This window comes from Narcine bancroftii, chromosome 5 (assembly GCF_036971445.1).
Source record: "Narcine bancroftii isolate sNarBan1 chromosome 5, sNarBan1.hap1, whole genome shotgun sequence".
NCBI classification, from domain to species: domain Eukaryota; kingdom Metazoa; phylum Chordata; class Chondrichthyes; order Torpediniformes; family Narcinidae; genus Narcine; species Narcine bancroftii.
The window spans coordinates 119,086,953-119,112,369 of record NC_091473.1 but is presented as its reverse complement, the minus strand read 5'-3'; the positions used below and the strand labels follow the sequence as shown (position 1 = coordinate 119,112,369).

The following is a 25,417-nucleotide window of genomic DNA, read 5'->3' as shown; positions in this document are numbered from 1 at the left end:
GTAGTAACAGTATCTTCTTTTCTTATAGATGCTGTCTGACCTACTGAGGATTGACAGAATCTTCGATTTTATTTCACATTCCCAGAATCTTCATCTTTAAATTTTTCTTTCAATGAAATAAATGCCTTGCGCATCTTTCATGACCTTGTGATGTTCCAGTCCTTCACATCTGTGGAGGTATCGTCACTTTTTCAAAATAGGGGTAACTTGTTTATTTTAGTGAATGTTCACGGTCTATATTTTAACATCAAACAGTTGACATAGTCAATAGGAATGATGTCATGTCGTTTCCATAAAACCACTGTAAGCCAAGCTAGCATGTGATCTATTGCCTGAAACTTTCCCCATTAAAGGCATTGTCGCTCACTGTAGATCATTATATGGTGAAATGTTTGTTGAGAAATTAGTCCATTATAATATTGTGCTTTGGTTGCACTAATAGGGAAATTGAATGCAGTTCATGTAAAAAAATCAGTTGGTATTTTGACATAGAGGGAAGACTGGGAGCACTTTTATGGATGGATAATGGGATTGCCTGCAAATCAACAATGAATTAAATCAAATAACAAACCCATATAGTAATTAAGCTACTTTCTAGTTAGCTGATGATATTATTTGTAAGAGAGAAGAGAGGAGTAAAATATGAAAGTCTGCAGACACCGTGATTGAAGTAAAAACACAATGCTGGAGAAACTCAGCAGGTCAAATAATCAACTTTATATAGCAAAGATATATGAGCCTTGATAGAACTTGCATTGGTCAATATTTAATACTGAACTGTGTTATTAGGGAAACGGTCATCTCTATTCTGTGGAAAGCCAGAAGGTCTAGATTTTAACATTACTTTGTATTTTCTCAAATAAAAGTGCAAAACTTCCTGGAATACCTTCATTCCATCCAACATGTTGACATAAATGTTGCCCATGGAATAATTGTACAATATACATGCAATGAAACACTCAAAAAAAAAAGGAAGGTGCAGTTTGAGTTCATCTGCCCCTGTACTTGGTTAGCAACCTCACCTGAAAATTCTCTTCAGATACTTGAAAGGCTTATTCATCGGATACTCATAAACTGCAATCAAGTAAGATTGAGCTGGGCCTGGCAAATTGTAATGATTTATTTTTTAGCACATACATTGACGAAGGGCTCAAGCCCGAAACATTAGCGATGTATCTTCACCTTTGCTACATAAAGGCACTGTTTGTCCGGCTGAGTTTCTCCAGCATTTGTGTATTTTTTCACTTCACCACGGCGTCAACAGAATCCTGTGTTTTACCCCTTCTTTAGACATTGTTTCCAAACTACCTCTCAAACACTTAAAAAAAAACTTCTGTGCCTCAGTATATCAGATCTTAATTGCTGTTGGGGATTTAAATTTTTTTTTAGTCACAGATGATGTGGTGCCTTTAATCCCATCTTTCTTTCTTTCCCTCTATTTAATATATCATGTTGCATTAAGTTTTAAGGCTTTGAAACTCCATGGTCAGTTACACAGGGCCTATTTTTTGTCATCTGGATCATTTATTGTGACTACAATCTCTATTTGGTTTAAAAAAATGACAAAAAGTATTCTGGAGTGTGATGACTTTGTGTGCTGCTTCCAACAGGTCCTCTCCTACTCTTCAATCTCTCACACTATACTCTGCAACTTTTGTTTTAGTGTCCATTTCTCTGTTGTACTCAAGGATAAGTTGACTTGACTGGATAGCACACAAAGTTTTTCACTAGCTCACTACAGATGACAATAAACAATTCAACAAACAATTTATTTCTAGTGTGCAGACACACTGCAGTCAAGTCATACCACCTGACATGGCAGAACCAAATGCAGCATCTTCACATGTCAGAAGCAGGATTATGACCTCTCTCATTGGGCTTAGTTGATTTAATCAAAACACTGAAAATTGGCCCAGGGTAATCCAGGCAGTGCCACGCATTCAGCTCCATGGATGGCCCAACATTTGGTAGCAGAGAAACCCAATAATTTCTAGGGATCATCAGTTATGACCAGTGTATTTCTGATTGAAAGAGGGATTAGATTTCTTTATGATTCCTGAACTCCACTGTTATGAAGTTGTATGGCAGAAACAAGGGTTCTGTTTTCAAATCAAGACTCTACATTATACAAATGTATCAAGGGTTGTCAATTGGACATTGCACAATGATTGACATCACTCCTTTGCGCTTTGATGGTTAAGTGCATGTTACCTGCATGGAATGGTGCAAAATGATCGGCTGTTTACGTTATAAGGTCAGGATTATGTTGATTATTCTTTGTTATGGATCTCATTGTTATGGATCAAATGTGAATCAGGTAATATGAAAAGGTGGAACTCTGCTGTTTGTCATGTTATACAGGTCAGTTTCCTGTGGCTACCACCTACGGCTCCTAGAACGCTTCCACCAGCGTTGTCTCCGCTCCATCCTCAACATCCATTGGAGCGCTCACACCCCTAACGTCGAGGTACTCGAGATGGCAGAGGTCGACAGCATCGAGTCCACGCTGCTGAAGATCCAGCTGCGCTGGATGGGTCACGTCTCCAGAATGGAGGACCATCGCCTTCCCAAGATCGTATTATATGGCGAGCTCTCCACTGGCCACCGTGACAGAGGTGCACCAAAGAAAAGGTACAAGGACTGCCTAAAGAAATCTCTTGGTGCCTGCCACATTGACCACCGCCAGTGGGCTGATAACGCCTCAAACCGTGCATCTTGGCGCCTCACAGTTTGGCGGGCAGCAGCCTCCTTTGAAGAAGACCGCAGAGCCCACCTCACTGACAAAAGGCAAAGGAGGAAAAACCCAACACCCAACCCCAACCAACCAATTTTCCCTTGCAACCGCTGCAATCGTGTCTGCCTGTCCCGCATCGGACTGGTCAGCCACAAACGAGCCTGCAGCTGACGTGGACTTTTTACCCCCTCCATAAATCTTCGTCCGCGAAGCCAAGCCAAAGAAAAGACAGGTCAGTTTCCTGTGGAGACCAATATTGAGTAGGTTGCCATATAAAACTTGCCAAGTGTCTGTAAGTATAAGGAATAGAGAAAGATTAAGGGTTTCGACCCAAAACCTTGGCTGTCCCTCAACCCCCCCCCCCCCCCACAATTAATAAGGTTTGATCTGCTGTTTCTCCAGCAAATTTTCAAACATCTGTGGTCACTTATGTACCTTGTATTGAGAAAAAATGTTCTTTTGCTACTGACCAGAAAATCTGAGCCATTACTTAATGAGTTAGACAGTCTGGGGCCATATCATGTGTTAATTAGTCAGGAAATGCTTTTCTAATCTACTCAAAAATATCCTACATCACCAACCTTGTAACATTGATTCTTAAATGTTTGCAGGATCACCACTCTGACCTTCGCTTTGATTTTGGGAATCAATTTCTTTTGTTGATTATTCTTTGTTATGGATCTCATTTCCAAATTCATCTTTCACAAGCAATAATGCACAATTTCTATCCTTGTGACAATTTCTGAAGTCATTTTCCATTTTACTTTTAACCACGTCATTGGCAATTGGCCACCATATCGACATACGGGAAACTTGCACTTCCTCAGACACTTGCATCTGCTTCTTGCTTAACCTTTCATTGTAGAGAAGCTTCTTCGTTGCCCTTCTGGTAATCACAAATTTAAACAACATTGAAAGGAAATAACTAAGCAATTTGAAGCAGACTATTTTAATTATTCTCTGCTATCAAAAACAAGGCCAAAATGTTATAATTCCCTTGATGAAGGGTTCAGGCCCGAAACATTGGTTATGTATCTTTATCTTTGCTACCTAAAAAAAATGCTGCATAACTCGCTAAATTTCTCCTTCATTTTCGTGAAAATTATAAAATGTGATGTGACTTCCCTAAATATCAATTAGTGGATGGCTCATTTTTCATGGTTTAAATTATCTATTGATCTTTTTCCATTTTTGATAAATACTTCTTGATGAATTGATGTGTGTAATGGCATTGGAATATAGAATTTCAAGAAGGAGAAGGCATTTGTATCATCTGTATTTACAAAGGAAGATAAGTTCTGCTCTGTCCCACAATATGTCTTGATCTCAGCGTCCAAAATGCTCCTGTGGATTAGGGATGTCCAGCATTCAGAGCAGAGCTGGAAACCTTGCGTGCTTTTTGCTGACGTTTTATTCAGATTCATGCTTATTTTTTGCTCACTTTTTACACAGGTGCCTGTCTGCTTTTCACTCAGGCCTTAGGCCCAGATGTTTGTTTGTATCCCTTTACTTCCAATAGATGCTGTGCTTCTCCAGCACCTTTGTGTATTGAATTACAACACAGCGTCTGCAGACTTTTGTTGAATTAGTCTGTGTGCCCCAGATTTCTGAGAGGGCAGGATTCCAAAAGAAATGTTACTTTTCTCTCACTTTCAGATTGCATTTAGGACACAGGTTAACAAGGGGAATGGGATTATTATAATCAACAGGCATTAATCTCATCATGGCTGCAGAACAGCAGGGCAGGAAATATTCTCTTCAAAAGCTCTTTGAATGCATACATTATGAAATCAATATAATGACAGACATCAGTCTCACTATTGATTTGATTATCAATAGCGACAGACACAGCCAATTTTAAGGTTGGAATATTCGGGCACTGCCAAATGTTAAAGCTCTTTTATTTTTGGAGCATCAGTTCACCAATGACATGTGATTTATTTTCCAAGCACAATGACAGATTAGAATAAGGAGAGGGATTTTATCACATCACACAAGACTGAAATATGAAGCTAGAAACTTGTCACTATTTTTCAATTGTGACAGTCTAATGATGAAGTTAATGATTTTGTGAGCCAAGGTGGGGGTGGGATCTACCATTACATTATCATGTTAATAGCTCTGATAGCTCCGTGGTTAGAGCACTGGTCTTGTAAACCAGGGATGGCAAGTTTGTTCCTTGCTACGGCTTCATTTCTGTGAGGGGCGCTTGACAAAGTTGAACAATTTCATGTATGTTACATTCTAAATGTAGTATTATGTGACAATAATAGAACCTTTTACAAAGCACAGGTTTTGTTCCACAAAGGGAATCGACATTTCCCCTTTATTTTGGGCAGATACAGTTTCTGTCCATTCATTGGCAGGACGGCAACAGTGAAACTATGAACAGACTGCTTGGGAACATGACAAAATATATGCAGAAAACTCCTAAGGCTGCACTGCCCCAATCAAGTCCACAGTTTGCATTCTTCACTGAAAATCAAATAATTGGTTGAAACAACACATCATGTTGAAAGTACAGTTATTCAGTTTTATTTTATTATTTACAACATGGTAGAAGCCGATTCTGGCCATTGAAACCTATGCCGCCCAATTAACCCTGCATGTTTTTGGAGGGTAGGGCTAAACTGCAGCCCCCAGGGGAAACCCATGCAGGTCACGGAGAGAACATACAAACTCCTTACAGACAGCGTTGGATTCAAACCAGGGTTTCTGGCACTGTAATAACATTGTGCTAACCGCTACGCTAATTGTCTCACCTACCCCTTTCCTTTTACCTCTGAAAGGAGCCAAATGGCAGAAAAATAAAACCCAACTGCTGGAGGAACTCAGCAGGTCAAGAAGCACCTGGGCTGGGCGGAAGAATCTATTAACATTTTGGGTGGAGACTCTGCATCAGGACCTTTCCCCTTCCTCCTCACAGATGCTGCTTAACCTCCTGAGTTTGCCCACCATTGTTCTAGCGCCAGATTCCAGCATATGCGCTCTCTTCTGTCCACAAATGGTCGGATTCAGTTTCCTGCTTTGACTGAAGGTATTTGAGTGAGGTTGATTTGTCAAGAAAGTCTCAAGCTCTTGGGACTGGGCTCCTGCTTGTGACCAATTGTTCTGATACAAAAAAACACTCCCAAGACCAGAGGCCACAAAATGCATTGGGCAATAAAAAATGGGCTATTTGTTCAGTAATTATTAATAGCTCGCCTAAAAATCACAAAGTAGGTTTATTAAAACATCAAGGAGCAAATTATTCAAAACCTCTCAGAACTCTTGCAAAATATGGACAATCCAGATCACAACTCTCCATGTCATGGTCTTTTTCACTTTTCTGCAAAGCAGCTGCCAGGGATGTGAAATTTCTGGGTGCAAATAATGGTGTCTGAAAAGTGGCCATCCATTTAGCATAATTTGTTTAGAACTAGTTCCTCAGGCAGGCTTGGGATTTAAATGTTCCAGAGAAAAGGGAAATAGCTTTAAACTTTGAGTTCGGCAGGAACGGGAATGAACTGTTGCAACTGAGTGTGCTATCTCCTGGCTAGGAAGCATAACCAATGGCAAAGTCTGCTCATTTGGCCAATCAGGGTAATACCTGCAGGAGGGGGCCAGAATTGGACTCTTGAGATTGTCGAGTCCTTGGTTGAGTTTTTTTTGCTGATTTCTAAGACTGGATTTTACTCTTCCTGTTCTTAGAGGGTTGGTGAGGCACTTCTAGATATTCCTTTGATTTCACTGTGGGGCAATGATCATCTGGTGGCCAGGAAATTCTCCAGGTGAAACTTCAGCTCAGTCTATGGCAGAATTCCTCATTCAATACTCATGGCATGATGCAGGTGATGGTATTTATAAGATGGCGGAGTATTACCCCCAGCAGAATCCCTCATTCAGTGCACAAGGGGTCTACTACAGGAATGTAGGAGGACTCACAGATTACTACTGCGAGACTACAACCAACAAAAACAAGCCTTAAGAATATAAAAGGATGTCCCATAGTGGCTTCAACAGTTTCTCCAAAGTGATATAGCAATCTATTGTAGCCATTGATGGATGTTGGGTTGGCGACAAAGAGGTGAGCAAAGATCATAGCTTTGCTTCACGAATGAAGATGGAGAAAGTGGCCTGTCCACATCTGCTGCAGGCTCACTGGTGGCTGACAAGACCAATGCAGGACAGACATGCCTGGCCACAGCAGCTGCAAGGGAAATTCTATTCTGGGTTTGGTGCTGCTGTGTCACGGTCCTTCCTCCATCTCCTTTTGTCCTCAAGACCAGCGCTGCGTGTGTTCCTGAAGGAGGACACAGACTGGTGAATGGCGTGTCACCAGGGCACGTGATCAGAGGCTAGGGCAGACCACTGGTGATGGGTCAATGTGACATGCACCAAGGATTTTCTTCAGAGCGTCCTTGTACCTCTTTTTCAGAGCCCTTCTTTCACAGATAAAATGCTGGTAAATTGAGTTAGTCACCAGGGCCTGAACCCTGGCTCAATATTCACTTATTCTTGGTAGTGGAGGAGTTGCATTGCTGGGGATTAGGGATAAACTGCAATGGGCCTTGCAGCTCATCTACTTCCAAGTTTTAAACACTCTGCTCAACAATGTTCACCCTTTCGTATTACTACTTGGATGAAGTACTAAATATTAATACTCTACAAATAACAAGATTTATTCATGAAGCAAGCAAATCCAAGAGTTGTCAGAAGGCTATTCCAAAAATGGCAATGAACCCGTGAAGCTGGCTGGCACCCCCTATCCATCTAGTGCAGTGAGGGAGATTGAGAAACATCAGATATGGGGAAATACTGAGGTTACAAACCTCTCCTCCATTCTGATTAATTACATTCAACATTCATTGGCTAAAAATTATTATGTGTCTGATCAAAGTTTTGAACTTTGATTTTTTTTTTTACCCTAACACTTATGGGGAGTTAGGTGTTGTTTTGAATGGGATGCATATTTTAAGTTCAGTCCAAACTATTCTCCATTCATTTTGTTCATTGAGGATAGAAAATGGGGATCTGAAACAAATACAGCCATTTCCTACTGGTAGGTAGAGTAAAACTGGAGCTATACTTCCACAATAGACTATTGGAATTTGTCATCGTAGCCATCCACCCATTGTTTCTTCTTCTGATACTGGATTGTCCTTGAAAAGAAAAGCAAATTATATTATTGGGATCAAGTTAGATCTTGTCTCTCATTTCTTGCTCCACTAAAATATCTTTGCATTTACCTTCAGGTGGTTAGATTATCATCACCAGAAACTATGACAGATAGCATCTCTAAATTTAGCTGAGCCCTGATCTTGTCCTTGACATTCCACATGTTGAAGGAAAATGGCACAGCAGAGCTTCATAACATGAATATATGCCTATATTTTATCCTCAGTAGTGTTTTGATTTCAAGCAAGAATTCTATTTTTCTTATTCTTAAATGCACAAGGGTGTTAAACCAATCCTCTGCTCACTTTCACCACCTTGTCATGATGAATCTGTATTGAGCAAGGTTTTTGGCAGTTTTATTTACAAATTTCCCTATGTTGTTAAGACAAGTCAATATTTTCATATTCGCCATGGTCTGAGTCATCTAATTCAATACCAGGAACTAGATTATAGTAGTTTGTTGATTTATTCATGTACAGCCTTTGCCGATCCACGTCTTGTAGCTCCTCTGTCACACTCGTCACTTCTGGCTGGGCACTGACTTCCTCTTTCACATCTTCTGTTTTACTAGTGGACATATTAAGATAGGTGTCATTAGTAGCTGTAATAGAGTCAACAGAACCACCAAGTTTGATCTCCACTTCCTCATATAAGTCACGGTTACTCCCCAGCAATGCTACTGAGGGTCGCAACATGAGCTGGTTTCTGGCAAGCATGCTGTTGTCATGTCCGGTGAGGGTAGGAGTTGGCTCTGGGGTCCTGCATGTTATGTAGTGGTGGTCCTCCATATTTGTAAAGCCAGACTTCTCCACAGTGCAAATGTGATTGTCTTGTCTAATTTCTTTAAAATCAGATCTCCTTCTACAGCAAATGCAACCCAATACCAGAGCGAGAATCAAGATTAAAGGGAGGCAAATGAAGAGAGCAGTAAGGCCATGTGACCTGCAGATATCTGAGCGGTGAAGGCCTGTGATATTCAGACCTTTTGGGTGCTGAGCCGTGTAGCACATGGGCCCAGTTTCCAATACACTTGTATTGTATTTTGCCAATGCATCGTACAAGGCACATGTACACTGCAAAGTATTATTGAAAAGAGACAATTTTTCAAGGCTTGGTTTGAAAACATTGGGAGGAATGGAAATCAGTTTGTTGAAATCCAAGTATAGCTGCTGAATCTGGTTTGACGCATCCAAAATGTCCTCTGGTAATTCCTGAAGATGGTTTTTCTCCAGGTGAAGGATCTTTAAATTGGGTGCATTGCTTAGGAAGTTAGAAGGTAATCGTTTTAAATGATTTTGGTCTAGATTTAGGATCTCCAGAGAGTGTAGATCGTCATCTATGTTGAAAATGTCAGATATGTTGCAACTTGACAGGTCAAGGATTTCTAGTCTTGTTAGGCCAGCGAAACCATTCCAGTGAAGGGCACCAATGGAAGAACCAGTGAAATTTAAGCAACATTGCTCTCTTGCATAGCTCAAGTTAAATGTCCTGAAATCAAGGCTGCCATCACACTTGCAGACCTCATTTACAGCCCCATGGGTGGAAATTGATGCCAGGAGTAGAATCCATTGCTGGAGCGATATCCGTGATGTTGTACCTGGGAAAGGAAGTTGGCACAGGGACAAATGGCAAGAATGTTACTGTTAATTAAATAGTTGGAAAATACAGATGATATGTTGCTTTATGACCTCCCTCACCAACCCCCTCCACCTCCCTCCCCACCCCAGTTCCCTGGAAGCCAAATTAATTTTTAAAGTTAATGAAAAAAATGTTTACATCGAAAAAGACCTTCATAAATCTTCTTTCAGCCCAGGATGATTTGCTTGTTGGTGAATCTGCCTCACCTTCTCCTTAAACCAAGGTCAAGATCAGAAATCAGGCCCCTCTGATACCATTGGACACTGCTCATTTCCATCTCTGTAACATCTGCCCCCTTGGTCCCACTGTCAGTTCAGCTGCCCATTTTTAATCTCTTAACCATTCCAATGTGCTCCTAATTATCCGCCCTCATTCCATTCTCCATTACAAGTGAGTCAACCACTGCTCATGTCTAACTCACATCAATGTTTACATATCCCCCATGCACTACTTAGATTTCAAAATTCTAACTCATGTTTCCTAATCTTTTCATGACCTTGCTCACACTATAATATCCTCAAACAAGACATTAGCTGCTCCCATTCAGGTATTTTTATGTCCCTCTGTGGTCTCTATCTCTGCAATGAAATGCTATCGATCAAATAAGTACAAGAGAACTTTTAAAAAGTATTATTTTAAAGCCAAGCTGTGTACAGATCTGTTTCAAAACCACCATTTAAAACAAAAGAAACAAAAAAAAAGAGTTTCATTTCAGTCTCTATTTTGAATATTCAAACACAAAACATCAGACACTCAAAATATACTTATTAGTGTTCAGAAATGACTCCGTGAATATACAAACAGTCAGACTGTTAACTGGCAAAACAGATATGTCTTGCGTTTGTGAAAGTTATCTAAATAGTTGTGAACAATTTTTTTTCAATCTGTATATGATTGGAAGGATGTGTTCATGCTTTGACGATAAATGGCAAGCCAGCTCTATGGAACTGAATGGCCATGTGACTGTTTACCAAGGACCAATCAAAAGCAAACCAGTCTCTGTTGCTTTTACTCCTGGGTTACCTATGGTGCACTCTTATGCCCTGGTAACTCCTTGTCCTGGTATGGTGGTACATCACCGGCCTACTGCAGGGGGAAACCACTGTACCTGCAGGAGTGTACCGCCGGCCTGGTACAGGGGGCAACCTCTGTACCTGCAGGAGTGCAAGGGGACAGGACAACACCTGGCCGGCTGTCAATCAGTCGGCCTGAATGGATCAAGCCCCACCCGGTTGGGTGTCAATCACCCTCCAGGATATAAGCCTGCACCAGCCTCCCAAGACCTCACTCAGAGTTGCTGCAGCCACAGCCAGCCTGGCTCTGTGGAAGTCTTTGAGGATTAAAGCCTGTTGTACAGTCTTTACCTTGTGTGTGTCTGATTCTGGCTAACAGCACACCACACCTGGATTCCATCTCGTTTCTCCTGAAGGTTTATCACTGCAATCCCTCCCTTTCCTTTCTCAGCCAGTCTGGTCTGGTCTAACTCTCTTCTTGTTAATGGCAATTGTGCACCACATGAACCGACTGACCCTGCACCAACATCCCGACTCCCCAGCTAACAGTGTGGGACTCTGCAGTGATATACCAAGTCAGACAATTTCCAACAATCATCATCTTCCACTTCAGCACTGCAAATTTTCGCCTTCCAGCTAAAGCTTGAACTGTATGTACAGACATTAGCTGACATGATCTGCTTCATCTCAACAAAGTTAATAGCTTTATTCCTGACAGTTGAGGAAGTCACTGGTGAGGGAACTTGAGCTGTCTGCCTGTCAGTTCTTTTTGTAGCACTTTCCAGGGGCTGAGGCACCTTGAATCGTCCTTCTGTCTGCCAGTTATCACTCAGCCACTGGAGCTCCCTTCCATCCCCACCACTGCCTCACTCCCTCCCTCTATCAAACAACGATTAGTTTTTCCCAGGATTGTTGACTCTGCAATCAATTTTTTAAAAGCCCCACAGTAACAGTAAAGCCACAACACATCATCCAGTTATTTGGGATTATCTGTGATGGATGAATTAGTAGTTTATTGAGGGAAGGGTGGGAAGAGAGATGGAATGGTTTCCATTAGATTTGGTCTGTCAACACACACTGACCCCATTCAGAACAAAATGAATTATATTGGAACATTCCTGAAACTAGAATAAAAACATTCTTTTATTGTAAGGCCATTTTGTTGGGGTTTATCAAATCCTTTCTGTAAGTCCAACTTTAGAAGAAGTAAGATAAGAGCACCGATAATAATAGCACATTGAATAAAAGCTGCCTTATCTTAATCCAGCTTCCATTACAAATTCCATTTGTACCCACACCCTTTCCTAAGTGCCAGAAAGGCATTGAAGTATGAATTTCCTGCAATAAACATGCTGAAGAACTGTTTAGAAAATAACAAGAAAATTCTGTACGAACTGGTAATTATTATTGATATTTAATTATTAAACAAGCTGAAATTTTTGTCCTTTAAAGTGCAGGCTTAAGTAGGGAGTTATGTCCAAAAATACAGTATTGCACATTTGCTGCCAAAAATTATCTTTATTTTTTTCAATTAATTTGCATTGAATTTTTTTTAATCCACTTTTAGTTCTCCCAGTAATTTCTTGCAAGGCTGAGAGGACAGCCAGGAGATTTGTTCCTAATCATCTCACTAAGCTGCCCTGTTCAACTCCATACACCCATCCCCCACCTCATTTTCATATGACAGGCTGTACCTCTTTAATCTGGCGACATTAGGACCCAGCCATTGCCAAACCACAGAAAAATGCCGGAAAACAAAAACTGATCCCTAAGGGAACCCCCTATGTAAACATATCAAAGGGAGAACAAAGCTTAAAACAGGAAATAATACTGTGGGGAGGCATGGTTAGCACAAGGGTTAGCGCAACACCTTTACAGTGCCAGCGATCGGGACTGGGGTTCGAGTCCCACATTTTCTGTACTAATGGCGGCAAATTCAAACTTTCCGGACCATGGGAGTTGCCAGATAAGAGAGGTACATACTTTTATATTACCTAACAACATCTCCAGGTGTAATCCCATCCCTTACTTATTTTCCTTCCAACCTATAGTTTCACACACATCCCTTATCTTTTCACTGAGGGCACTACCCACTAATTCTGAGAGCAGATGCCGAAAAATGTTGCAGCTTTTCACAAAGTGGTTAAATTAAGGCTTTTTAACCACAAGTGAAATAGAAGCAGGAATGGATCAGCTGGCCCCTCATGCTAGCCTTACCATTCCATGAAATCAGCGCTGAGCTTTTTCCTCAGTACTACTTACCTGCACTAACTTCACACTCATTGATTCCCTTAAGATCCAAAAATCTATTACTCTCTTTTGAGTAACTGGGCTGCCGTCGCCCAAAAGAATTCTAAACAATCGCCATACTATGTCCAAAAAAAATGGTAATTTCTTATCTTCAGACTGAACTCTATCTTCTCATGCCCCGTCAGTACTTCATTTTCTAAGATCAAGCTGAATTCTTCTTGAGTACAGACACATTTACTGAACTTCACAGGCCACTAAATTCTACCCGTCTCCCTACAACTAATTTAGTGTTGGCACATACAAGGAAGGCCGGACCCATTCATTCCTTCTCTTGACTGCTTTTATTCTAACAAGGCTACCAGTAAAGCCGTAATCTGTACCTGGAAAATTCAGATTTCAGATTTATTGTCAGAATATATGCGTGACATCACATGCAACCCTAAGATTATTTTTTTTCTGCGGGTGAGGTAGAATTACCACATTGGTAGTGCAAAATACACAGCGTACACATGTAAACAAACTGTGCAATACAAAGATGGAAAAAAAAATCAATAAAAGTGCACAAGTAAGAGTCCTTAAATTAATCCCTGATTGAGTTTGTTGTTGGAGGGGTAGCAGCTGTTCCTGAAACTGAAAGCTGACCACTAAAAAGATATCGTGCTCTTTAGACGATTTGTATCTTTTAAAATATAGAAATATTACATTGACCTATATATGTGCAAAGTCCTTCAAATAGAGGAGTTATTTTCATGATTCAATACATGGTTGAATGATAATAATTGGTTAATATATTGGGAAATAACTCTGTTATTTGTCAAACAGTTAAAAGATTTGTCAGAAGCTCTCTGGGATCTTTTACTTTGATCCAGGTTGTGGTAAAAACAAGGCCACAGTTTAATGTTCCAGCCTGCACTGCCATGTTTCTCTTGGGTGGGTCTTGAATGCACAGCTCTCTGACTCAGAAGTGAGAGTAGAATTTCATTTAGATAAAGTTAATAATTGTACTGAAGTGGTATGTGATGAAATCGGGCTGTGTCATGCTGTCTAATCTATTGTAAACAGCAAATTGGCCTTTTAAATTTGATGACTGTATATTCAAATATTTTATATTTGCAGTGTAGCACACATCTATCATAAACATATAGTCATGTCTTTGATGGCTATTTGTAATTTTACTTAACTTGGGATTCAGGTAACTAGATTTCTGAGTTCTTCACAAGTGTGAGCTCCATAGAGCGAGGATTAAGCTGGCACTACCATTACTGATGAAGTTGCCGATGTGCTACCTGGAGTACAGTACAAATATTGTCAATATGATTGCTTGTCAGGAATAGCTAATCATCTCACTAAGCTGCCCTCAAGTGGGCTTAAGTCCAGCATCTTGGGCTGTTTCAGATGGACAGTGATGTCCCATTGCTGAGGAGACGTCATCAGGAAAATGTCTGAATGTGCAACTGTTATTGTGTGGGAAAGGTCATCTTTGTCAGTTGTGCTGACGATACTTTTGTAAAGATTTCAACTCGAAAGCCACAATTGTTGTTCACCCTTGATAATTTACTTTTGTTCACACAAAAATCCCAAGGCACTTCCAGGGATACTGCATGGCAACTGCACCTTGTGACTGGCAAAAACAAAGTTTTATATCCTCCAAAGGAATATTTTTAATTTTTAAAAAAATGTAGTCATACAACACACTCATAAGCCCACCCACGAGCTCTTGCTGCCAAAATATCCCAATTAACTTCCAATCCCGGAACATTTTTGAAGGGGTGAGAGGGAACTGGAGTGCCCGGGGAAACCCCATGCAGACAAGGAGAAAACGTACAAGCTCCTTACAGACAGTGCCAGATTCAAACCTGGGTCACTGGTACCAACACCCAACCCCAACCAACCAATTTTCCCCTGCAACCGCTGCAACTGTGTCTGCCTGTCCCGCATCGGACTTGTCAGCCACAAACGAGCCTGCAGCTGACGTGGACATTTACCCCCTCCATAAATCTTCATCCGCGAAGCCAAGCCAAAGAAGGTACTGTAATAACACTGTGCTAATTGCTATGCTAACTGTGCCATCCAAATTCAAAAGTAATTGGAGATAGGACTTTATTACTAAAGAAAAACACTGGAAGAACTCAGCAGGTTAAGCGCCATCTGCGTGGAGTGTGGAGGAATTTTTGAGGTTTTAGATTGAGATCCGGTATCATGAACTTTCACCCCTGGGCAGAGATTTCCACAGAAAATCAGTCAGGATTTTGAAATTATTTGTGCATGTGTACTTTTTGATTATTGAATACAAATTCACAAACTGCAACAACCATTCTCAAGACAAAAACCCGAGTGCATCAAGATTGGTTTGATGAAAATCACGTGAACATTTCAGCAATCCTTAGGGCCAAAGGCCTGTGCACTGGCAAAATGACCCATCATCTGTCTCAAAGAAAGACAAGTTTAAACATCTGCAGTCCAAATTACAGGAAGAACTGTGAGAAATTTAGGACAAATGGTGGCAGAGAAAAGCTATGCAGACATGCATGCCACCAGAGTGTTTTTCAGCACCATGAAGTCAGTTTATGGTCTTTCTAAATCAGGATTCTCCCCCTTGCTGTCATCAGATGGGTCGAGCCTGATCAAAGACCAGGAAGGACTGAAAAACTGATTACTTTTCCACCTACTCAATAGGTTGAACCTGATGTCTTATAGCACATCCCTCAGCAGAACTGGGTGACCTAGACCTGTCACCCTCTATAAGATCAATAAAGCGATCTTGCTGGTGAATTCAAATAAAGCAACAAGGCAGGATGGTATTCCTGCTGAGATCTACAAAGCTCTAAGTGCATTACAGATGTTCCAAGACATCCAGGAAGACATCTGAATCACAGAGAAGATGCCTGATGTCTTCCACGATGCCATCATCATGGATCTCTACAAAAATACGGAAAGCAAATCAAACTGCAGAAACTTCAGAGGTGTCCATTGGAGGCAAGATTTTCACCTGCATCCTCCTGAACAGTCATGGTCTCGGGAAGGAATCTCCCGGAGGCACAGTGCAGTTTTCAGCCAGAACAGAGTACAGTGTACATGATATTTGGTGTGAGACATGTTCAGGAGAAGTGTATCAAGCAGAACAAGACTCTTTACTCTGACTTCATTGACCTGTGAACAGGGAGGCTCTCTGGATCACCCCAAGTCATTATGGATGCCCAAGGAAATTCGTAAAAGTGATTCAGCTGCTCCATGATGGAATGACTGGACAGATCTCCACAGTGTTGACACATCAGCTGGATTTGCCATTTCCAATGGAGTGAAGCAGGGTTGTGTACGAGCCCCAGTCTTGTTCAATCTGTTCTTCTCTTGCATGTTGTCTTGTGCTGTCCAAGGTCTGTAGGTGGGTATGTACATCAGGTACCAATTGGATGGCTCACTCTTTGACCTTGGCTGCTTGAACACACGGATGAAGTGCCTCTACACAGTTATTCAAGAAACCGTTTTTGCTGATAACTGTGTGCTCTTGGCGCACAAAGATAGTGATCTACAGATAATACTGAACAAATTCTCAGATGCTGCTATGCTCTTTGGCCTGATCATCAACCTGAACAAGACTGAAGTACTCCATCAGTCTGCTCCAAACACCAACACCATAGAACCAAAAATAACTGTTGACGACACCCAGCTGACAAATATAAACAGCTTGAAATACTTGGGAAGCATCATCTTGACTGCTGGGTCTTTGGACAAAGAAATTGTCTCCAGGATCAGCAAGACCAGCCAGGCTCTGGGGAGATTGCAACCAGAGTGCTCAATCAACACAATGTCTGTATCTCCACCAAGCTGAAAGTCTAGAGCTGCGTTCATCTCTTCTCTCCTATATGGATGTGAGACCTGGACTCTGTACCAATGACACATCAAACAACTGGAGAAATTCCACAAACGTGCCCTCTGTTCCATCCTTGACATGTTGGCAAGATGGTATCTCCGACCTGGAGGTCTTGGGTTGCACAAAGTTCTCCAGCATCCAGTCCCTGATCATCAAAACCCAGATGTGGTGGGTGGGACATGTCATCAGAATGGACAACCACCATATGCCTTGCCAGTTGCTCTATGAAGACCGGAAGAAGACCTCAAGGTCATCCATACAAGCACTGTAAAGACATTGTGAAGGAAACCCTACACGACTGTGACACCCTGCCAAGAGAACTAGAAGCTATGGCTGCTGACAGATCCCATTGGCGAGCCCTGTGCTATGAAGTCTATACCAGTTTCGAAGATAGGTGCTGCCAAACAACTGATGGAAAACCATGACCAGCGTCACAAAGCAAAAATGGACTTCCGGTGCCCTCATTGTGTTAAACTCTGCACTTCCAGACTGGGACTGTCAAATCACCTTTGTGTCCAGATGAAGTGCACAACAACATGTCTTATTTGAGCCGAAGGACTACATACATAACACACACACACACACACACACACACACACACACACACACACACACACACATTTATATATATATATTTAAAATGACGTACACGAATAAATATTATTACTTACATGTATTTCTTCATTTCTACATAAAATGTATGTAACAAAATATGCATACGAGTAAAAATGTGCATGTCTCTTGGGGCTCTCAAATGTCTGAAGTTTATTGTATGTGGCTCTTAAGCAAGCTTGGCCATCCCTTTGGGAAGTTAAACCAGGGCAGGATTTGCTCAGTGAATGCCAGGGCCAGGGGAACGTTGTCGAACAAAGGGACCTGGGTCTTCAACAAATCATTCCATGGAAGTGGCAGGGTGGTGAAGAAAGCACAAAGTACAAATTAATAAATGTATAGGTCTAAAAGTGAAGTTTAAACACCCTTGTATCAAAATGAGTTAATACCAGTGACATTAGAAAATAAAATCCTGGACACTTGGCACCTTAAAGGGATCAAGCAATATCGAGGATTGTTATGAACAGGGACAATGTCCAGGATTTTTGCTCAGCTAAAAAATAGATATGATTTGTCAAAAAGAACTTTTTTCTGTTATCTTCAATTAAGATCTTTTGAAGAGTAAGTTAGGGCCAGCCATGACCCTGCCAATGTGTGGAGACATGGAGGCTCTTTTTCAAAAGAGGATCGCAAGTAAATTTATATCTAAGGTGTATTTTGTACTGCAGAGTAATAGCCCGGAACCAGGCTTGCACAAGTCGAAGGAAAAGTGGGAGATGGACTTGGGGAAAAGGATTCAAGAACAATTGGTCAAAATTGTGCTCAGATAATATGGCATCATTTATGAATGTCAGATATAGATTGGTACAATACAATTTTATGCACCATTTATACCTTTTACCGCAAAAATGATACGGTTTAAAATCTGAAATTCGGACTCATGCTTTAGGCGTGGTATAACAAAGTTCCTCAACATGATTATCCAACTGCACGAAAACCAACAAGGTCGGGTCAGATACAGAAATGAGCTCTCTGAACCCTTCTCCATTAACAATGGCGTGAAGCAAGGCTGTGTTCTCGCACCAACCCTCTTTTCAATCTTCTTCAGCATGATGCTGAACCAAGCCATGAAAGACCTCAACAATGAAGACGCTGTTTACATCTGGTACCGCATGGATGGCAGTCTCTTCAATCTGAGGCGCCTGCAAGCTCACACCAAGACACAAGAGAAACTTTTCCGTGAACTACTCTTTGCAGACGATGCCGCTTTAGTTGCCCATTCAGAGCCAGCTCTTCAGCGCTTGACGTCCTGTTTTGCAGAAACTGCCAAAATGTTTGGCCTGGAAGTCAGCCTGAAGAAAACTGAGGTCCTCCATCAGCCAGCTCCCCACCATGACTACCAGCCCCCCCACATCTCCATCGGGCACACAAAACTCAAAACGGTCAACCAGTTTACCTATCTTGGCTGCACCATTTCATCAGATGCAAGGATCGACAATGAGATAGTCAACAGACTCGCCAAGGCAAATAGCGCCTTTGGAAGACTACACAAAAGAGTCTGGAAAAACAACCAACTGAAAAACCTCACAAAGATAAGCGTATACAGAGCCGTCGTCATACCCACACTCCTGTTCGGCTCCGAATCATGGGTCCTCTACCGGCATCACCTACGGCTCCTAGAACGCTTCCACCAGCGTTGTCTCCGCTCCATCCTCAACATTCATTGGAGCGCTTTCATCCCTAACGTCGAAGTACTCGAGATGGCAGAGGTCAACAGCATCGAGTCCACGCTGCTGAAGATCCAGCTGCGCTGGGTGGGTCATGTCTCCAGAATGGAGGACCATCGCCTTCCCAAGATCGTGTTATATGGCGAGCTCTCCACTGGCCACTGTGACAGAGGTGCACCAAAGAAAAGGTACAAGGACTGCCTAAAGAAATCTCTTGGTGCCTGCCACATTGACCACCGCCAGTGGGCTGATATCGCCTCAAACCGTGCATCTTGGCGCCTCACAGTTTGGCGGGCAGCAACCTCCTTTGAAGAAGAGCGCAGAGCCCACCTCACTGACAAAAGGCAAAGGAGGAAAAACCCAACACCCAACCCCAACCAACCAATTTTCCCCTGCAACCGCTGCAACCGTGTCTGCCTGTCCCGCATCGGACTTGTCAGCCACAAACGAGCCTGCAGCTGACGTGGACATTTACCCCCTCCATAAATCTTCGTCCGCAAAGCCAAGCCAAAGAAAAAAAAAAGAGGTTGGAACATTTATACATTCAACCTGGCTAGGAGTGAAAGTAAGATCCTTTTGGTATGACTTGACAGAAATTTTGACATAAAATATAGAAGTGGATTTTCCATTGGAACCAGAACCATATTTATTGAGCATCTTAATGGCACAAGACTATCAAAATATCAAATACAGTTTGTGAGGATTGGAGTGGCCAGGGGATATATCGCTGTTACATGGAAGTCCGACTCCTCCCTACTTATTACTCGCTGGAATATGGAAATGCAAAGTTGTACTCCCCTGAAAAAGATAATTTATAATCTTAGAGAGAAATATGATGCATTTGTTAAAATATGGAAACCTTATTTGAATCATACTGGTTTAAAGATGTAATTAACTTCCCCCCAAAAATTTAAACAATATAGTTCAGTTAATAGCATTGAATTCCTGAAGATCAAGATAGGGAGTAATTAATAAAGGATCAAAAGCTCCTTCTTTTTTGGACAATTGTTTTTTTTTTATGTTAGCAGTTGGGGGGGGGGTGAAATTTCAGCAATCATATGAGACTCTGTAATTTTAATGCTATTAATATGATGTATATAATGTTTTATATGAGTCTAGGAAAAACTAAAAGAAAATATTCAAAATGAAAAGAAGGCACATGCATGGTTCTTTTCTTTGGTCCAGGCATTAAGACCAAGAATTAGGCTGCATTGTTACCTCTTCTCCCCCTCCTTAAATAAGGACCGATGCAGGCAGTGGTCTCACCAAGCTCCAGTGGTTACTGAAGCTACCAGACACTTTCTAACGTCATCCACTAATTACATGAATTAGAAGCGGTTTTTAAATTGAAAATTTCATTTGACCCTTTGGCATTTTTATTGGGTTTACAAGAAATTGAGCTTGGAATTAAAATTAAGTAAATTTCAAATTGCTTTTTTTGAGATTGGCTCTAACTGTGGCTAGAAAATGTTTGGAAATTACTTGGAAAAATTAGACTAATTTCAATATTCAGCAATGGCATTTGGAAATGAGATCTTGAATTCCGATGGAAAACATATAATTTACATAATAATTATTCTTTTTTTGTTAAAACTTGGAGCCCGTATTTGGAATATATGGGGTGGAATTATTAATATTTTTCCTCGTGCATTAAATAATTGAAGTGTTATGTTAATTGACCTTCACTTCTTTCTTTCCTCTTTTTCTCTTCTTCCTTTTCTTTTGGGGTACTTTAGAGGGGGTTTGGGGTTGGAAGATAGAAAAATATCATGTATGTATTATGTTTTATTTGTTTGTATCCTTTATTGTATGATTTATCATGGTTAATAAATAAAATTTTAAAAAAGCTAATTGCTTGAGACAAAACATGAAGGGTTCATGAGAGATATATGGTTGCCAGGAAGGAGCTCAAGAAAGGATTTAGGAGAGCATGAAGGGGCCATGAGAATGCCTTGGCATGTAGGATTAAGGAGAACCCCAAGGTGTTCTATGAAGAACAGAAGGATGACAGGAGTGAAGGTAGGACCGATTAGAGATAAAGGTGGGAAGATGTGAATGGAGACTGTGGAAGTGCATGAGGTTCTCTTCAGTATTCACCAAGGAGAGGGACCTTGATGATGGTGAGGACAATATGGGTGGGGTAAACGTTCTAGAGCATGTTGCTATTGAGAGAGAGAATGTGTTGGAGCAGTTAAAATGCATTAGGGTGGATAAGTGCTCGGGGCCTGATGGAATATTTCCCAGGCTGCTCCACAAGGCAAGGGAGGATATTGCTGAGCCTCTAGCTAGGATCTTCATGTCCTCATTATCCACAGGAATGTACTGGAGGAGATGGAAGGAAAATGTTGTCCCCTTGTTCAAAAAAACGTAATTGGGAAAGTCCAGGTAATTATGGACCAATGAGCCTTACATCTATGGTGGGTAAGGTGTTGGAAAGGATTCTTAGAGATAGGATCTATGGCATTTAGAGAATCATGGTCTGATCAGTGACAGTCAGCATGGCTTTGTGCAGGGCAGATCATGTCTCACAAGTCTGATAGAGTTCTTTGAGGTGACCAGATATATTGATGAGGTTAGTGCAGAGGATGGGATCTACATGGATAAGGCATTTGACAAGGCTTATTCAGAAAGTCAGAAGGCATGGGATCCAGAGAAACTTGGCCATGTGGTTTCAGAATTGTCTGTAGAAAGCAGAGAGTTGTAGTGGAGAGAGTACATTCAGATTGGAGGGTTTTGTCTAGTGGAGTCCCTCAAGGATTGGTTCTGGGACCTCTGCTTTTCATGATTTTTATTAATGACTTGGCTGAGGGGGTATAAGGGTGGGTTGCCAAGTTTGCAGATGACACAAAGTTTGGTGGTGTTGTGGATAGTGTGGAGGATTGTATACAATTGCAGAGGGACATTGATAAGATGCAGATCATGGCAGATGGAGTTCAATCCGGAAAAGTATGAGGTGACACTTTGGAAGGACAAACTCCAAGGGAGAGGACAAAGTTAATGGCAGGATTCTTGGTAGTGAGGAAGAGTAGAGGGATCTGGGGTCCATGTCCACAGATCCCTGAAAGTTGCCTCATGGGTACACAGGGTAGTTAAGAGATCTTATGGGTGTTAGCTTTCATAAGTCAAGGGATTGAGCTTAAGAGCCACGAGGTAATGATGCAGCTCTACAAAACTCTGGTTAGACCAAACTTGGTGTCTTGTTCTGGTCGCCTCAGTATAGGAAAAACGTGGAAGCGTTTGAAAGGGTGCAGAGGAGATTTACCAGGATAATACCTGGTTTGGAGAGTATGCATTATGAGCAGAGATTAAGGGACCTAGGGCTTTACTCTTTGGAGAGAAGGAGGATGAGAGGAGACATGATAGATGTGTACAAGATAGTGAGGATAGAGTGGACAGCGAGCCCCTCCTTCCCAGAGAACCATTGTGCAATACAAGAGAACATGGCTTTAAGGTAATTGGTGGAAAGTTTAAGGGAGATACTAGAGGAAGATTTTTTTACCCAGAGGTTGGTGCATGAAATGCATCACCTGGGTCAGTGTTGGAGGGAGGTACATAGTTGAAATTCAAGAGAATACTAGACAAGCAAATGGAGGGATTTAACAGGAAGGGTTATGTGGGAGACAGCGTCTAGAGTAGAGGTTCTCCACCTTTTTCTTTCCACTCACATACCACGATGCCATAGGTGCTCTGTGATTAGTAAGGGATTGCTTAAAGTGGTCTGTGGGTGGAAAGAAAAAGTTTGAAAACCACTGTTTTAATCATACCTCATTGACTCGTTATGTGCACGGTTTCAGAACTCCAAAGGAAACGGGCCAATGACAATTTTTCTGGAGCAAACTATTTCAGTAACAATTGGGTCTAGAGCAGTGGTTCTCAACCTTCCCTTCCCACTCACATCCCACCTTAAGCAATCCCTTACTCATCTCAGAGCACCAATGGGCATAGGGAATACTTAAAGTGGGATGTGAGTGGAAAGAAAAAGGGGGAGAACCGCAGGTCTAAAGGTCAACATTGTGGGCCAAAGGGCCAGTAGTCTTCAACGTGATTGAAGTAAAACACAATGCTGGAGAAACTTCGCAGGTCAAACGGTGTACTTTATATAAGGTGCCTTGACGATGGGCTCAAACACAACACGTTGGTTACCTGTGCTATAGAAAGTACCCGCGTTGCCGCCGCGTTTGTTTTCCCCGCTTGCCGATTCCAGCTCACTTTGTTTTGTTCGTGAAAACGACTGGTCTGGGGGTACCCTGGGAGCAGTTGTCAACACACACCACTCCCTCCTGGCTCCGACAGAAAGGGAAGTGAGAGAATGACATAAGCAACTCCTCTTCCGCAGGTGAGGTCCGCAAAACGACTCTTCGGTCCTCAAGGACCCCCTGCCCTCTTCACTCTAGTACCAACGGGAAAACGGTACAAGAATCCGAAGACCAGCACTCAGTGGCGCAAGGTCAGCTTCTTCCCCAATGCCACCCCACTCCCCCAAAATACACCGTCTTAATTGGACTTGTTAAAAAGAAACTATTTGATAAGGTGGTTTATATAAATGTTTGCACTATGAAGCAGCCACAAAATAACGAATTTCGTGACACGTTTAAGGCAATAAATTCGGATAGAAACCATAAGACCATTGGTTGAGAAGGGTTTTTGAACAGAAGTGGTTGAGGCAGATGAAAGTGGCAACTGGCTGTAAAATGGCAATGGTAAACAGTGGCAACTTCCAGCCCAGGTCTGGGGCGGAGATGTTGCAGCTCGCACAAAACAGGAGAAAAGGCCAGCCGTTTCCAGGACTACATGATAAACACGGCTGCTTCCAGCCGGAACAATTCATTAAAACACCTTCAATACTCTGGCCACCAAGAGACCCCTCGGCGAACAAGGAGCCCAAGAGCAAACTGCTCTCAACACTCTCACACTTCTCGATGTCCCAACCCGACAAAGCGTCATTAATTTCAGTCATTGCTACTGATTTGCCGAGACTCTCTCTCTCTCGTCGACTTAAGATTGGGAAGGTTTTCTCTCTGTGGCCCCTTGCGACCTTGGACTCCGAAATTAAGTAGCGGGACCCACGCGGCCGTTCGGTTTCAACCCCGAAGCCGGCCGCTGGCTTCCAAACACTCGGTCTCTTCGACTGACATCCTCCGCAGGCGGAGTTCCCTGTCCCACCCATGTACTGCGGGGAACAGCGAACCCGGCAGAGCCCATGATGTTTCTCAGGGACGAGCGACTGTTTCGGGAGTTTCCCCACTTTACTTACACATCTCCACTTCGTTTACTCGACACTTCAACGCCACTTTCTAGTAATCGGAACAGAATTTAAAAATAAAACCAGTAAATAGAGGCCCCTTACCTTTCCAACTTCTGCCGGGTGCTCCCATTCCTCCCAGACACAGGTTGAGAAGGAAGCAATTGTTACTCCATTGGTTGGGGCTTTAGATCCGGATTTAAACCAGTATGATGTCTTAAATATGCATTCGAATGCATTTCCTGATCTGCTGTTGCGGGGGCACCTGTCAGAAGGAGCCGGAGGACATCTGGAGCGTTGATTCGCTCGCTCTGCTTTGAAAGCGACCAGGAGAGAAATACTGGGGTCAACACACTGCCAGAGGGAACCGACTCACCATTGGCCTCAGCGCAGCTCGCTAGTCGGGCGACATCTCGCGGCCAACGCTGCCCTCGGTGGATTTGTCGGAAAGATCGACGAGCGTGAGCTTGAAACGACGCAGGGTGTAAAGTTCAAACGAAGGTCTTCTACCTCTGAAGCCAGGCTTGAAACCTCTACCACTGGAACACTCAAGTATGACCCCAATCTGGTCAGATCACGCCTGATTTGCAACTCAATCCCAGTGAGAATCCCACCTAAATTGCAGAATAAGATTCAAAACGGAGTTTTGGAACAGACAAACTTTCAGAAATTTCCATGCTTGACTCGAAGGGGAACAACGTGAGCAAAGAAACTAAATCACGCCACCCTGCAGGTGCTATTATTGCTCGGTCCACCATCGAACCCCCTTGCAGACTCTCCTCTTCCCGCACACTCACTAGCATTGGGCATTCCTTGCTTCGATTCCTCTCCGTTTTGCCCATCTCTGCAATCGGTTCACCCGACGGTCCGTGTTCCTCTCAGGTCCGCTTAAAACAAGCCACCCTCATCCTTTCAGGTCGGCCTGAGCATCACGCTCACCATTTCAGATCTGCTTGAGAACCATCTGCCGTCTCCCTTTCAGGTCCGCTTGGACCGCGCTGCCGCCTCCCTTTCAGGTCCGCTTGGAACGCGCTGTCGTCTCCATCAAGCTCTTCCTGCTGAGCCATGCGTGGCGTGCTGCTTCTGAACACACTCAACTTGTTCGGTCCACTACGGAGCCCCCCACCCCCAACCCACCCCCCCTCCCCCCCACCAGACCCTGCTTCACCCGGAGACTCATCAACATTGCGCATCGTTTGGCTCAGTTTCCTCTCCGCTCTGCCCATCTCCGTA

General features: G+C 42.5%; 1 protein-coding gene across 1 annotated transcript; it reads right to left on the bottom strand.

Moving 5' to 3' along the window:
• Positions 1-5,246: 5,246 nt before the first annotated feature.
• Positions 5,247-25,026, bottom strand: LOC138765325 (uncharacterized). The gene is made up of 6 exons (XM_069942369.1): positions 24,846-25,026; positions 24,561-24,650; positions 24,290-24,498; positions 23,624-24,112; positions 23,086-23,332; positions 5,247-9,488 (listed from the first exon to the last, which is right to left on the bottom strand). Exons 1-6 carry the CDS (start codon positions 25,024-25,026, stop codon positions 8,272-8,274), a joined length of 2,433 nt encoding a protein of 810 aa, XP_069798470.1. The 3' UTR covers positions 5,247-8,271.
• Between the last annotated feature and the right edge of the window lie 391 nt (positions 25,027-25,417).

Bases quoted from the DNA above. Each gene is read 5' to 3' on its own strand.
- LOC138765325 (XM_069942369.1), bottom strand. From the start codon at position 25,026: ATGGGCAAAACGGAGAGGAATCGAAGCAAGGAATGCCCAATGCTAGTG. The intron at 24,499-24,560 runs GTGAGTCGGTTC...TCGCTTTCAAAG, and splicing joins GAGCTGCGCTGAGGCCAATG to CAGAGCGAGCGAATCAACGC. The intron at 24,113-24,289 runs GTAAGGGGCCTC...TGTTCCCCGCAG, and splicing joins ACCCGGCAGAAGTTGGAAAG to TACATGGGTGGGACAGGGAA.